The sequence below is a fragment of the Somniosus microcephalus genome, chromosome 12 (assembly GCF_052327205.1).
Source record: "Somniosus microcephalus isolate GS21.2 chromosome 12, FLI_Smic_1.0, whole genome shotgun sequence".
Lineage (NCBI taxonomy): Eukaryota > Metazoa > Chordata > Chondrichthyes > Squaliformes > Somniosidae > Somniosus > Somniosus microcephalus.
Window position 1 is genome coordinate 212,513,413 of NC_140998.1, and position 15,932 is coordinate 212,529,344.

Below are 15,932 nucleotides of genomic sequence, written 5' to 3' on the forward strand. Positions count from 1 at the left end.
TGCGCCTGCTGCCCTTGTCCTTCTAGGTGGTGGAGGTCGTGGGTTTGGGAGGTGCTGTCGAAGATGCCTTGGCGAGTTGCTGCAGAGCATCTTGTAGATGGTACACACTGCAGCCACGGTGCGCCGGTGGTGGAGGGAGTGAATGTTTAAGGTGGTGGATGGGGTGCCAATCAAGTGGACTGCTTTGTCCTGGATGGTGTCGAGCTTCTCGAGTGTTGTTGGAGCTGCACTCATCCAGACAAGGGGAGAGTATTCCATCACACTCCTTACTTGTGCCTTGTAGATGGTGGAAAGGCTTTGGGGAGTCAGGAGGTGAGACACTCGCCACAGAATACCCAGCCTCTGGCCTGCTCTTGTGGCCACAGTATTTATGTGGCTGATCCAGTTAAGTTTCTGGTCAATGGCGACCCCCCCAGGATGTTGATGGTGGGGGGTTCAGCGATGGTAATGCCGTTGAATGTCAAGGGGAGGTGGTTGACTCTCGCTTGTTGGAGAGAGTCATTGCCTGGCACTTGTGTGGCGCCAATGTTACCTGCCACTTATCAGCCCAAGCCTGAACGTCGTCCAGGTCTTGTTGCATGCGGACATGGATTGCTGTGTTAAATTATGGGAGGAGTCCAGAACAAGGGGGCATAGCCTTAAAATTAGAGCCAGGCCGTTCAGGGGTGATGACAGGAAGCACTTCTTCACACAAAGGGTGGTGGAAATCTGGAACTCTCTCCCCCAAAAAGCTGTTGAGGCTGGGGGTCAATTGAACATTTCAAAACTGAGATCGATAGATTTTTGTAAGGCTAAGGGTATTTAGGTTTACAGACGCGAGGCAGGTAGATGGAGTTAAGATACAGATCAGCCATGGTCTCCCACCATCAACATCCCGGGGGTCACCATTGACCAGAACTTAACTGGACCAGCCACATAAATACTGTGGCTCCAAGAGCAGGTCAGCGGCTGGGTATTCTGCGGCGAGTGTCTCACCTCCTGACTCCCCAAAGCCTTTCCACCATCTACAAGGCACAAGTCAGGAGTGTGATGGAATACTCTCCACTTGCCTGGATGAGTGCAGCTCCAACAACACTCGAGAAGCTCGACACCATCCAGGACAAAGCAGCCCGCTTGATTGGCACCCCATCCACCACCTTAAACATTCACTCCCTCCACCACCGGCGCACCGTGGCTGCAGTGTGTACCATCTACAAGATGCACTGCAGCAACTCGCCAAGGCTTCTTCGGCAGCACCTCCCAAACCCGCGACCTCTTCCACCTAGAAGGACAAGGGCAGCAGGCGCATGGGAACACATCCACCTCCAAGTTCCCCTCCAAGTCACACACCATCCTGACTTGGAAATATATCGGCCGTTCCTTCATCGTCGCTGGGTCAAAATCCTGGAACTCCCTCCCTAACAGCACTGTGGGAGCACCTTCACCACACGGACTGCAGCGGTTCAAGAAGGCGGCTCACCACCACCTTCTCAAGGGCAACTAGGGACGGGCAATAAATGCCAGCCTTGCCAGCGACGCCCACATCCTGGGAATGATTTTTTTTTAATGATCTAGTTGGATGGTGGAACAGGCTCGAGGGTCGGAATGGCCTCCTCCTGTTCCTATGGCATTTGGTGGGGGGGAGGGGGTGGGGAGGAGAATGGGGCAGGTGGAGGAGGGGGGGTAACTGGGAGGGTGCCTTGGATGAGAAAAGGCCATGAGGCTCATATACGCTCTCCCTGTTTTTTGGCCAGCTCTCGTCCCTATAGAGCTTCCAGGGAGAGCAGGAGCACGTTAGGTATAGTCAGAGCTCGAGGTGAGGGGGGTGAAACAACAACGATCTGCATTTATGTAGCGCCTTTAACGTAGTAAGACATCCCAGGGCTCTTCACAGGAGCGATTATCAGACAGAATTTAACACCGAGACACATCGGGAGATATTAGGACAGGCGACCAAAAGCTTGGTCAAAGAGGTTGGTTTTAAGGAGCGTCTTAAAGGAGGAGAGAGAGAGGCGGAGAGGTTTAGGGAGGGAATTCCAGAGCTCGGGGCCCAGGCGGCTGAAGGCACGGCCGCCAATGGTGGAGCGATGGAAATCGGGGGATGCACGAGAGGCCGGAATTGGAGGAGCGCAGAGATCTGGGAGGGTTGTGGGTGGTTACAGAGATAGGGAGGGTTGTAGGGGCTGGAGGAGGTTACAGAGATAGGGAGGGTTGTAGGGGGCTGGAGGAGGTTACAGAGATAGGGAGGGTTGTAGGGGGCTGGAGGAGGTTACAGAGATAGGGAGGGTTGTAGGGCTGGAGGAGGTTACAGAGACAGGGAGGGTTGTAGGGGCTGAAGGGGGTTACAGAGAAAGGGAGGGTTGTAGGGGCTGGAGGAGGTTACAGAGATCTGGGAGGGTTGTAGGGCTGGAGGAGGTTACAGAGACAGGGAGGGTTGTAGGGGCTGAAGGGGGTTACAGAGAAAGGGAGGGTTGTAGGGGCTGGAGGAGGTTACAGAGATCTGGGAGGGTTGTAGGGCTGGAGGAGGTTACAGAGACAGGGAGGGTTGTAGGGGCTGAAGGGGGTTACAGAGAAAGGGAGGGTTGTAGGGGCTGGAGGAGGTTACAGAGATAGGGAGGGTTGTAGGAGGCTGGAGGGGGTTACAGAGATGGAGAGGGTTGTAAGGGCTGGAGGGGGTTACAGAGATAGGGAGTGTTGTAGGGGCTGGAGGAGGTTACAGAGATAGGGAGGGTTGTAGGGGCTGGAGGAGGTTACAGAGATAGGGAGGGTTGTGGGGCTGGAGGGGGTTACAGAGATAGGGAGGGTTGTAAGGGCTGGAGGGGGTTACAGAGATAGGGAGGGTTGTAGGGGCTGGAGGAGGTTACAGAGATAGGGAGGGTTGTAGGAGCTGGAGGAGGTTACAGAGATAGGGAGGGTTGTAGGGGCTGGAGGAGGTTACAGAGATAGGGAGGGTTGTAGGAGCTGGAGGGGGTTACAGAGATAGGGAGGTGGGGGGGGGAGGCGAGGGCCATGGAGGGATTTGAACACGTGGATGAGAATTTTAAAATCGAGGCGGTGCCGGACCGGGAGCCAGTGTAGATCAGTGAGCGACAGGGGGGTGTTGGGTGAACGGGACTGCGTGGGGCATTGTCCTGCTCTGCACAGACTCAGTGCGGCCTGTGCAACGAGTGGGCTTGACGGGATGAATGCTCCGCTCCTTGTTTTCTTGTAATCCTTAGGGAATTCTGGCGGCCCTCTTGCAAAGACTGGGGCTCATCAACGCAGACTTGCAACAACAGAAGTTGGCTAAAAGCACGAGGAGGCTTCCTACGTATTGCCCGGTTGCACAGGCGTACTTACGGCCATACGGTCCTTTGAAATAACCCCACGCACAGCACTCTTGATTGGCAGCACAATTGATGGACTTTAACGGACTGGAACATTCGGTATCAGTGCATCCATAGCACTTCATTCCATTCAAACGCTCTGTTCATTAATCAGACAAGTTTTATTGCGCTGTGACTTAGAGGAGCTTAACTTATTGAAAGACTTGCATTTCTGCAGCTCCCTCAGTACCGCCCCTCCGACAGTGCGGCGCTCCCTCAGCACTGCCCCTCCGACAGTGCGGCGCTCCCTCAGTACTGCCCCTCCGACAGTGCGGCGCTCCCTCAGTACTGCCCCTCCGACAGTGCGGCACTCCCTCAGTACTGCCCCTCCGACAGTGCGGCGCTCCCTCAGTACTGCCCCTCCGACAGTGCGGCGCTCCCTCAGTACTGCCCCTCAGACAGTGCGGCGCTCCCTCAGTACTGCCCCTCCGACAGTGCGGCGCTCCCTCAGTACTGCTCCTCCGACAGTGCGGCGCTCCCTCAGTACTGCCCCTCCGACAGTGCGGCGCTCCCTCAGTACTGCTCCTCCGACAGTGCGGCGCTCCCTCAGTACTGCCCCTCCGACAGTGCGGCGCTCCCTCAGTACCGCCCCTCCGACAGTGCGGCGCTCCCTCAGTACCGCCCCTCCCACAGTGCGGCGCTCCCTCAGTACCGCCCCTCCCACAGTGCGGCGCTCCCTCAGTACTGCACCTCCGACAGTGCAGCGCTCCCTCAGTACTGCCCCTCCCACAGGGCGGCGCTCCCTCAGTACCGCCCCTCCGACAGTGCGGCGCTCCCTCAGTACTGCCCCTCCCACAGTGCGGCGCTCCCTCAGTACCGCCCCTCCGACAGTGCGGCGCTCCCTCAGTACTGCCCCTCCGACAGTGCGGCGCTCCCTCAGTACCGCCCCTCCGACAGTGCAGCGCTCCCTCAGTACTGCCCCTCCGACAGTGCGGCGCTCCCTCAGCACTGCCCCTCCGACAGTGCGGCGCTCCCTCAGTACTGCCCCTCCGACAGTGCGGCGCTCCCTCAGTACCGCCCCTCCGACAGTGCAGCGCTCCCTCAGTACTGCCCCTCCGACAGTGCGGCGCTCCCTCAGTACTGCCCCTCCCACAGTGCGGCGCTCCCTCAGTACCGCCCCTCCGACAGTGCGGCGCTCCCTCAGTACTGCCCCTCCGACAGTGCGGCGCTCCCTCAGTACTGCCCCTCCGACAGTGCGGCACTCCCTCAGTACTGCCCCTCCGACAGTGCGGCGCTCCCTCAGTACTGCCCCTCCGACAGTGCGGCGCTCCCTCAGTACTGCCCCTCCCACAGTGTGGCGCTCCCTCAGTACTGCCCCTCCGACAGTGCAGCGCTCCCTCAGTACTGCCCCTCCGACAGTGCGGCGCTCCCTCAGTACTGCCCCTCCCACAGTGCGGCGCTCCCTCAGTACTGCCCCTCCCACAGTGCAGCGCTCCCTCAGTACTGCCCCTCCCACAGTGCGGCGCTCCCTCAGTACCGCCCCTCCCACAGTGCGGCGCTCCCTCAGTACTGCCCCTCCGACAGTGCGGCGCTCCCTCAGCACTGCCCCTCCGACAATGCGGCGCTCCCTCAGCCCTGGACTGGGGCTCGAACCCACGACTTTCTGACTGCGAGGTGAGAGTGCGGCCCATTGAGCCACGGCTGACGAGCCCTTGCACTGGGTGCTGACTCTGTCTATTGAACACAGCCCGCGAATTGCAGCGTCACGGGCTAGCATTACCTGGCAGGGTGTGGTTATTACACAGGTCTGTCTTGCAGCATATCACGCTCTGTGTAATGTTGCCCGTATTCAGAGAGGTGCGGCAGTACGACTTTTGGGAGCAGCTTCTCTCCACATAGGAAGCTGAAACGAAGGAAGAGCGTCTGCCATTAACGAGCAGCATTCACAGAAATTACACTCGAGTCGTCAGGTTTCTGGCACAAATTTCACCGCTCCCCAAATGTCCTATCCGAAAACAGAAAGCGAGACTGGCATTTCTCCAGCACCTTTCACCACCTCAGGACGTCCCAAAGCGCCTCACAGCCAATGAAATACTTTTTTTGAAGTGTGGTCACTGTTGTAATGTAGGAATCGCGGCAGTCAATTTGCGCACAGCAAGCTCCCACAAACAGCAATGTGATAATGACCCAGATCATCTGTTTTAGTGATGTTGGTTGAGGGATAAATATTGGCCCCAGGACACCAGGGAGAAGTCCACCTGCTCTTCTTCCAAATAGTGGCTGTGGGATCTTTTACATCCACCTGAGAGGGCAGACGGGGCCTCGGTTTACCGTCTCATCCGAAAGGCGGCCCCTCCGACAGTGCGGCGCTCCCTCAGTACTGCCCCTCCGACAGTGCGCCGCTCCCTCAGTACCGCCCCTCTGACAGTGTGGCGCTCCCTCAGTACTGCCCCTCCGACAGTGTGGCGCTCCCTCAGTACTGCCCCTCCGACAGTGCGGCGCTCCCTCAGTACTGCCCCTCCGACAGTGCGGCGCTCCCTCAGTACTGCCCCTCCGACAGTGTGGCGCTCCCTCAGTACTGCCCCTCCGACAGTGCGGCGCTCCCTCAGTACTGACCCTCCGACAGTGCGGCGCTCCCTCAGTACTGACCCTCCGACAGTGACAATATAAGACAGTCACTAATAAATCCAATAGGGAATTCAGGAGAAACTTCTTTACCCAGAGAGTGGTGAGAATGTGGAACTCGCTACCACAGGGAGTGGTTGAGGTGAAGAGCAGAGATGCATTTAAGGGGAAGCTGGATATACACACGAGGGAGAAAGGAATTGAAGGATATGGTGATGGGGTGAGATGAAGAGGGGTGGGAGGAGGTTGGTGTTGATGGGGTGAGATGAAGAGGGCTGGGAGGAGGCTGGTGTTGATGGGGTGAGATGAAGAGGGGTGGGAGGAGGCTGGTGTGGATGGGGTGAGATGAAGAGTGGTGGGAGGAGGCTGGTGTTGACGGGGTGAGATGAAGAGGGGTGGGAGGAGGCTGGTGTTGACGGGGTGAGATGAAGAGGGGTGGGAGGAGGCTGGTGTTGATAGGGTGAGATGAAGAAGGGTGGGAGGAGGCTGGTGTTGATGGGGTGAGATGAAGAGGGGTGGGAGGAGGCTGGTGTTGATGGGGTGAGATGAAGAGGGGTGGGAGGAGGCTGGTGTTGATGGGGTGAGATGAAGAGGGGTGGGAGGAGGCTGGTGTTGATGGGGTGAGATGAAGAGGGGTGGGAGGAGGCTGGTGTTGATGGGGTGAGATGAAGAGGGGTGGGAGGAGGCTGGTGTTGATGGGGTGGGAGGAGGCTGGTGTTGATGGGGTGGGATGAAGAGGGGTGGGAGGAGGCTGGTGTTGATGGGGTGAGATGATGAGGGGTGGGAGGAGGCTGGTGTTGATGGGGTGGGAGGAGGCTGGTGTTGATGGGGTGGGATGAAGAGGGGTGGGAGGAGGCTGGTGTTGATGGGGTGGGATGAAGAGGGGTGGGAGGAGGCTGGTGTTGACGGGGTGAGATGAAGAGGGGTGGGAGGAGGCTGGTGTTGATGGGGTGAGATGAAGAGGGGTGGGAGGAGGCTGGTGTTGATGGGGTGAGATGAAGAGGGGTGGGAGGAGGCTGGTGTTGATGGGGTGAGATGAAGAGGGGTGGGAGGAGGCTGGTGTGGATGGGGTGAGATGAAGAGGGGTGGGAGGAGGCTGGTGTTGATGGGGTGGGATGAAGAGGGGTGGGAGGAGGCTGGTGTTGATGGGGTGGGATGAAGAGGGGTGGGAGGAGGCTGGTGCTGAAGGGGTGAGATGAAGAGGGGTGGGAGGAGGCTGGTGCTGATGGGGTGAGATGAAGAGGGGTGGGAGGAGGCTGGTGTTGACGGGGTGAGATGAAGAGGGGTGGGAGGAGGCTGGTGTTGACGGGGTGAGATGAAGAGGGGTGGGAGGAGGCTGGTGTTGATGGGGTGAGATGAAGAGGGGTGGGAGGAGGCTGGTGTTGATGGGGTGAGATGAAGAGGGGTGGGAGGAGGCTGGTGTTGACGGGGTGAGATGAAGAGGGGTGGGAGGAGGCTGGTGTTGACGGGGTGAGATGAAGAGGGGTGGGAGGAGGCTGGTGTTGACGGGGTGAGATGAAGAGGGGTGGGAGGAGGCTGGTGTTGACGGGGTGAGATGAAGAGGGGTGGGAGGAGGCTGGTGTTGATGGGGTGAGATGAAGAGGGGTGGGAGGAGGCTGGTGTTGACTGGGTGAGATGAAGAGGGGTGGGAGGAGGCTGGTGTTGATGGGGTGAGATGAAGAGGGGTGGGAGGAGGCTGGTGTTGATGGGGTGAGATGAAGAGGGGTGGGAGGAGGTTGGTGTTGATGGGGTGGGATGAAGAGGGGTGGGAGGATGCTGGTGTTGATGGGGTGAGATGAAGAGGGGTGGGAGGAGGTTGGTGTTGATGGGGTGAGATGAAGAGGGGTGGGAGGAGGCTGGTGTTGATGGGGTGGGAGGAGGCTGGTGTTGATGGGGTGGGAGGAGGCTGGTGTTAATGGGGTGGGATGAAGAGGGGTGGGAGGAGGCTGGTGTTGACGGGGTGAGATGAAGAGGGGTGGGAGGAGGCTGGTGTTGATGGGGTGGGATGAAGAGGGGTGGGAGGAGGCTGGCGTGGACCAGATGGGCCGAAAGGCCTCTTTCTGTGCTGTATATTCGAATCAATATACAATTCTACAATGAACGGGGTTATTTTACCGTCATCTACACTTGATAATATTGACTTGCAGATCTCATTGTCGTGGCATTCTACCTCCTCGCACCGGGGATTGGCCAGAGTCAGACACTTCTGGCACTTCAGTGTAAATACTGGACAACAGGAGAACAAATGGTGGTTAGAATGAAACGGAGCACTCCCAAATGCCACCCCCCCCCCCCAAGAACCAGCCAATCAGTTAACAGATCATCTCACTTTCTCCTTGACCCAACTGACCAAATATTCGATGACCAAAATTACCGACAAGTCAGATGTGATCACTTCTCCTGACCTATTTTTCATTCCTCAAGAATTTGCTGAATGCATTACTTACTGTCAAAAAAAAAATGAAAATAAAGAACATGCATTTTGCAGGGATTTCAGGACCCCAGGATGTCCCAAAACAGGAACAGGAGGAGGCCCATTCAGCCCCTCGAGCCTGTTACACAGGAACAGGAGGAGGCCCATTCAGCCCCTCGAGCCTGTTACACAGGAACAGGAGGAGGCCCATTCAGCCCCTCGAGCTTGTTACACAGGAACAGGAGGAGGCCCATTCAGCCCCTCGAGCCTGTTACACAGGAACAGGAGGAGGCCCATCCAGCCCCTCGAGCCTGTTACACAGGAACAGGAGGAGGCCCATCCAGCCCCTCGAGCCTGTTACACAGGAACAGGAGGATGCCCATTCAGCCCCTCGAGCCTGTTACACAGGAACAGGAGGAGGCCCATTCAGCCCCTCGAGCCTGTTACACAGGAACAGGAGGAGGCCCATTCAGCCCCTCGAGCCTGTTACACAGGAACAGGAGGAGGCCCATTCAGCCCCTCGAGCCTGTTACACAGGAACAGGAGGAGGCCCATTCAGCTCCTCGAGCCTGTTTCACAGGAACAGGAGGAGGCCCATTCAGCCCCTCGAGCCTGTTACACAGGAACAGGAGGAGGCCCATTCAGCCCCCTCGAGCCTGTTACACAGGAACAGGAGGAGGCCCATTCAGCCCCTCGAGCCTGTTACACAGGAACAGGAGGAGGCCCATTCAGCCCCTCGAGCCTGTTACACAGGAACAGGAGGAGGCCCATTCAGCCCCTCGAGCCTGTTACCATAGGAACAGGAGGAGGCCCATTCAGCCCCTCGAGCCTGTTACACAGGAACAGGAGGAGGCCCATTCAGCCCCTCGAGCCTGTTACCATAGGAACAGGAGGAGGCCCATTAAGCCCCTCGAGCCTGTTACACAGGAACAGGAGGAGGCCCATTCAGCCCCTCGAGCCTGTTACACAGGAACAGGAGGAGGCCCATTCAGCCCCTCGAGCCTGTTACACAGGAACAGGAGGAGGCCCATTCAGCCCCTCGAGCCTGTTACACAGGAACAGGAGGAGGCCCATCCAGCCCCTCGAGCCTGTTACACAGGAACAGGAGCAGGCCCATTCAGCCCCCTCGAGCCTGTCACACAGGAACAGGAGGAGGCCCATTCATCCTCTCGAGCCTGTTACACAGGAACAGGAGGAGGCCCATTCAGCCCCTCGAGCCTGTTACACAGGAACAGGAGGAGGCCCATTCAGCCCCTCGAGCCTGTTCCGTCATTCTATTGGATCATGGCTGATCTGTATCTTAACTCCATCTACCTGCCTCGGTTCCGTAACCCTCAATACCCTTACCCAACAACAATCTATCTATCTCAGTCTTGAAATTTCCAATTGACCCCCAGCCTCAGCAGCTTTTTGGGGGAGAGAGTTCCAGATTTCCACCACCCTTTGTGTGAAGAAGTGCTTCCTGACATCACCCCTGAACGGCCTGGCTCTAATTTTAAGGTTCTGCCCCCTTGTTCCGGACTCCCCCCACCAGAGGAAATAGTTTCTCTCTCTCTCTACCCTATCGAATCCTTCAATCATCTCAAGCACCTCAATTCGCTTTACAGTTGTACAGGGCCTTGGTGAGACCACACCTGGAGTACTATGTGCAGTTTTGGTCTCCTTCCCTAAGAAAGGATATACTTGCCATAGAGGGAGTGCAGCGAAGGTTCACCAGACTGATTCCTGGGATGGCAGGGCTGTCGTATGAGGAGAGATTGGGTCGACTAGGCCTGTATTCACTAGAGTTTAGAAGAATGAGAGGGGATCTCATTGAAATTATAAAATTCTGACAGGGCTTAGACAGACTGGATGCAGGGAGGATGTTCCCGATGGTCGGGGAGTCCAGAACCAGGGGTCACAGTCTAAGGATAAGGGTAAGCCATTTAGGACTGAGATGAGGAGGAATTTCTTCACCCAGAGAGTGGTGAACCTGTGGAATTCTCTACCACAGAAGGCAGTTGAGGCTAATTCATTAAATATATTCAAGAAGGAGTTAGATATATTTCTTAAGGCTAAAGGGGTCAAGGGATATGGGGAGAAGGCAGGGACAGGGTACTGAATTTGGATGATCAGCCATGATCGCATTGAATGGCGGAGCTGGCTCGAAGGGCCGAATGGCCGACTCCTGCTGCTATGTTTCTAGCTCACCCCTTAATCTTCTAAACTCCATGGAACACAAGCCCAGTCTGTGCCAACCTGTCCTCGTGATTTAACCCCTTTCAGCCCCCGGGGTATTGTTCTGGTGAATCTGGGCTGCTCCCCATCGGAGGCCGAGATATCCTTCCTGAGGTGCGGGGCCCAGGACCGAACACAGTCACGCCAGATGTGGGTCTAGCAGCTGGAGCACAGCTTCCTCTCTTTGTATTCCAGTCCCCTTAAGATACAGGCCAACATTCCATTCGCCTTTGAAAAATAAAAATGTTTTTTATGCCTGGCCAATTTTGATTTCTCATCCTCCAGTGCTGCCCAAGTGGCAGGAAACTGCTAACATCGTCATCGCACATTTCTTCTGTTTCCTGTTTTCCCTTGCTATGCTACACCATTGACAATCAGACCTTTGCTCTGCCAGAACTATCTTTTGCGCGACTGTCTGGGCTCCTGCTTTCCGCCCCTCCCCCCCGCCCTTTAACCTCACCGATTCCCTTTGGCGTGTCCAGCCCATCGGCCAATGAAACGCAGTCGCTGCTGTAACGTGGGACACGTGGCAGCCCAATTTGCGCACAGCAAGCTCCCGCCGACAGCAATGAGATAAACGACCAGGTCATCTGCTTTTCAGTGATGTCGGGTTGAGGGATAATAGATTGGCCCCAGGACACCGGGGAGGACTACCCCACTGTTCTTCTTCGAAATAGCGGCCGTGGGGTCTTTTAAGTCCCACCCGAGGGGGCGGACGGGGCCTGGGTTTTAAGGACACCGCCTCCGACAGTGCAGCGCTCTCTCGGTACTGACACTGGGAGCATCAGCCTAGGTTTTGGGGTCAAGTCTGTGGCGTGGGGCTTGAACCCACGACCTTCTGGCTCAGTGCGGCCCACCCAGCCACACTCTGATGAGCGATTGGTCAACAGAAACAATAGACTTTTCTCGAGCTAACAATTTTGTGACAGAAAGATGTAATGGTATGTTGGCCTTTATTACAAGAGGATTTGAGTATAAGAGTAAAGACGTCTTGCTGCAATTATATAGGGCCCTGGTGAGACCACACCTGGAGTATTGTGTACAGTTTTGGTCTCCTTACCTAAGGAAGGATATACTTGCCTTAGAGGGAGTGCAGCGAAGGTTCACCAGACTGGTTCCTGGGATGGGGGAATTGTCCTATGAGGAGAGATTGAGTAGACTGGGCCTATATTCTCTAGAGTTCAGAAGAATGAGAGGTGATCCCATTGAAACATACAAAATTCTGACAGGGCTTGACAGGGTAGATGCAGGGAGGATGTTTCCCCTGTCTGGGGAGTCTAGAACCAGGGGTCACAGTCTCAGAATAAGGGCTCGGCCATTTAGGACTGAGATGAGGAGGAATTTCTTCACTCAGAGGGCGGTGAATCTTTGTAATTCTCTACCCCAGAGGGCTGTGGAGGCTGTCGTTGAGTATATTCAAGACAGAGATCAATAGATTTTTGGATATTAAGCGAATCAAGGGATATGGGGATAGTGCAGGAAAGTGGAGATGAGGTAGATCAGCCATGATCTCATTGAATGGCAGAGCAGGCTCGAGGGGCCGAATGGCCGACTCCTGCTCCTATTTCTTATGCAATGATCAACTAAACTGATGTTCCTTACTGATTTATTAATTATCAGGCGTTCTTACCTCTAAGAAGGATACTGCAGAGTATGGAGACTGCCAATGAAACCTTCATTGCGTCTTGTTGCCTTGTCTTCTTTGTCCTGGGCTATATAAGTGCAGAATGCTCAAAGGATAGAGATCAGGTGCTTTACATTATAGAACATTGGACATTTAAGTAGGACATTATTAAATAAAGAGGCAAAATGTGTCACCAGTCCAAGTTACTTTCCAATCCAGTCTAGCCTGATGGTTAAACAAACAATCAATTGATTATAAGTGGATGAAGTAACTCAAATGCCACACTCTGAGCCTTACTCATGACCTCATTTGCAGTTGTGTGCATGGGTGGGCAGTTTAAGGGTTTATACTCCCAGCTCCCCAAAGCCTTTCCACCATCTACAAGGCACAAGTCAGGAGTGTGATGGAATACTCTCCACTTGCCTGGATGAGTGCAGCTCCAACAACACTCAAGAAGCTCGACACCATCCAGGACAAAGCAGCCCACTTGATCGGCACCCCATCCACCACCTTAAACATTCACTCCCTCCACCACCGGCGCACTGTGGCTGCAGTGTGTACCATCGACAAGATGCACTGCAGCAACTCGCCAAGGCTTCTTCGGCAGCACCTCCCAAACCCGCCACCTCTTCCACCTAGAAGGACAAGGGCAGCAGGCGCATGGGAACACCACCACCTCCAAGTTCCCCGCCAAGTCACACACCATCCTGACTTGGAAATATATCGGCTGTTCCTTCATCGTCGCTGGGTCAAAATCCTGGAACTCCCTCCCTAACAGCACTGTGGGAGCACCTTCACCACACGGACTGCAGCGGTTCAAGAAGGCGGCTCACCACCACCTTCTCAAGGGGTGACTAGGGATGGGCAATAAATGCTGGGATTTGCCAGCGACGCCCTCATCCCATGAACGAATTTTTAAAAAAAATAATTCCAGATTTATTTAATTAACTTAACTTAAATTTCCCAGCTGCCGTGGTGGGATTTGAACTCACGGATCATTAGTCCAGACCTCTGGATTACTAGTCCAGTAACATAACCACTATGCTACGTTCCTTTTTATATAAATATTTTGCATTATATACATAAGAACATAAGAAATAGGAGCAGTAGGCCAATCGGCCCCTCGAGCCTGCTCCACCATTCAATAAGATCATGGCTGATCTGATCCTAACCGCCAATCCACTATCACAGAACCATCTCCTGAATCTAACAGAATTAGACACACGAAATAGGAGCAGGATCAGGCTACACAGCCCCTGGGCCCGCTCCGCTACCCACAGGGCCATGACCGATCCGAACCTAGACTCATGTCCAAATTCCTGCCCGCTCCCCGCAACCTTTAACTCCCTTTACTTCTAGGAAACTGTCTATTTCTGTTTTAAATTTATGTAATGATGTAGCTTCTACAGCTTTTTGGGGCAGCATATTCCATGGACCTACCACCCTCTGAGTGAAGTAGTTCCTCCTCATCTCAGTTTTGAAAGAGCAGCCCCTTATTCTAAGACTATGCCCCCTAGTTCTAGTTTCACCCATCATCAGGAACATCCTCCCCGCATCCACCATTATGATTGCGCGCAACTCCTGCCCTTCCATCTTACCCGAATCTTCTCACTCGGTCACTGCTCACCTCCGAGTTTCAATTGCTTTCCCCGTCTCTTTCATCCCGCGAGGTCGAAGATCTCCCTCGAGAGCCACGACCTCATTCACACCCCCCCCCCTCCCCGACGTCTCTTCAAGCCCAGCTTTCCGTCCTTCCCTGAAGGTCGCTCCTCCTGAGGACTTCTTAAGGTCCAACAATTCTGCGGGAGGGATCAGGACGTGGAGGTGGCCTGCTCCTTTAAGCCATCGAACAAAACCACCCAATGGAGATCTTGGATTTTTTTTTGGGTGGGGGCTTTTGTTTTTTCAATTTTGGGGCCACTTTTTTTTGCACTTTGGTCCACCTGCCCTTTCTTCAGGGAGAACTTGATCTCAAAGATAACCTTATCTCCGAGATGGTGCCTTTTGGTCACTTGTTTTCCTTCTCTACTTTGGTCCACCTGCCCTTTCTTCAGGGAGAACTTGATCTCAAAGATAACTTTATCTCAGAGATGGTCCTTGTGTCTGGTGGCCTGGAGGAGGTCCACCGACATCTCTTGAGCCTCAATGACCTCTCCCTCAGCTGTGTCCTCCTCGCCTTAAATACCAGAGAGGGGAGGGACAACCGCGCTGGCCACGCCCTCCGCCGCTCCCGACCAATCACAGCGCACGTTTGGCACGCAGGCCGCCCCCGCCGTCCAATCAGCGGGCGGGGAAGGGGCTCGAGCGGCCCGGCCAACCGTCAGATTTCAAACCAGGTCCAGGTGGGTTGGGGGCAGTTCTGGACCAGAAAGACTCTCAAGAAACCCATCAACATGGGTCTTTTTTGAAGACACAAGCTCATCTTTAAAGGCAATGGAAGGGGTGAAAAAGGAAATAAGGGAAAGGTGGACCAGTGCTCGATATGAGGCACACGTGGAGATTGCTTGCCCACTTGTCAAAAAGCAAGAGTACTCAACACGGAGCAAACCAGAAAGTGACACCAAACCTTCTCTAGCTGCAGCCTCCCAACCCACTAAGCTTGAAAGTAAAGCAATAACGTGCATTTATAATAGAGACTTTCACATCCCCAAGCTGCTTCACAGCCAATTAAGTACTTCTTTTTTGTTGAAGCGTGGTCACTGTTGTAATGTAGGAAAACGCAGTCCTAATTTGTGCAGATCAAGCTCATCCAAAAGCCACATGATAGTGACCAGATTGCCTGTTTTAGCGATGTTGATTGAAGGAGATTGTCCAGGAAGCGAGGGGATAAACACCTCTACTCTTCAATAGTGACAGAAGGTCAACTTGAAAGCAGACAGCTGTTTAACACCTCATCTGAAAGAAGGCACCTCAGACAGTGCAACACTCCCTCCGCACTGGAGTGTTAGCCTAGATTTTTGGGCTCGAGTCTCTGGAGTGGAACTTGAACCCACAACCTTCTAAGGTATATGGAGATCAGAACTGTGCACAGTGTGCCAAGTGTGGTATATGGAGACCAGAACTGTGCACGGTGCTCCAAGTGTGGTCTAACCAAGGTATATGGAGACCAGAACTGTGCACAGTGCTCCAAGTGTGGTCTAACCAAGGTATACAGAGACCAGAACTGTGCACAGTGCTCCAAGTGTGGTCTAACTAAGGTTCTATAAAAGTTTAACATAACTTATGCAGAAGAATCCACAGTGAGCCTAACATCAGTGGCAGGGAAATTGGTAAAAAATTGAGGGACAGAATTAGTCCCCACTTGGAGAGGCAAGGATTAATCAAGGATAGTCAGCATGGCTGTGTCAAGGGGCGATCGTGTCTAACCAATTTGATTGAATTTTGCAAGGGGGTGACTAGGTGTGTGGATGAGGGTGATGCAGTTGATGTAGACTACATGGACTTCAGAAAGGCTTTTAACAAAGTCCCACATGGGAGATTGGTCAAGAAGGTAAGAGCCCATGGGATCCAAGGCAATTTGACACATGGATCCAAAATTGGCAGGAGGCAGAGGGTGATGGTCAAAGGTTGTTTGTGACCGTTTGTGTCCAGTGTTGTACTGCAGGGATCGGTGGTGGGTCTTTTGCTGTTTGTAGTGTACATTTGTTGAGATACCGCGGCAAACGTGGGAGTCAAGACCAGAGTTGATGGAACACAACTGCTTTAATTTACATCATGGTAAAACAAGTGCTTAAAAAGCCCGCGCAACCACTTAAATACTCCCCAGACA

The 15,932-nt window shown here is 54.4% G+C and overlaps 1 protein-coding gene across 5 annotated transcripts in view; it reads right to left on the reverse strand.

The window, feature by feature from the left end:
• Window positions 1–14,339, reverse strand: part of LOC147110018 (uncharacterized) — a 15,653-nt gene extending 1,314 nt beyond the window's left edge. The window contains exons 1-5 of one of the 5 annotated variants that reach the window (XM_086004010.1): window positions 13,791–14,339; window positions 12,170–12,251; window positions 8,025–8,135; window positions 5,065–5,187; window positions 3,319–3,444 (exon numbers count right to left, since the gene is read on the reverse strand). In XM_086004010.1, coding sequence (XP_085860136.1) covers window positions 3,319–3,444; window positions 5,065–5,187; window positions 8,025–8,135; window positions 12,170–12,218 — 409 coding nt within the window. In that variant the 5' untranslated portion in view covers window positions 12,219–12,251; window positions 13,791–14,339. Of the gene's footprint in view, window positions 1–3,318; window positions 3,445–5,064; window positions 5,188–8,024; window positions 8,136–12,169; window positions 12,389–13,761 lie in introns of all 5 variants that reach the window. The other 4 variants (XM_086004011.1, XM_086004012.1, XM_086004013.1 and 1 more) reach the window with 4 other exon arrangements.
• Between the last annotated feature and the right edge of the window lie 1,593 nt (window positions 14,340–15,932).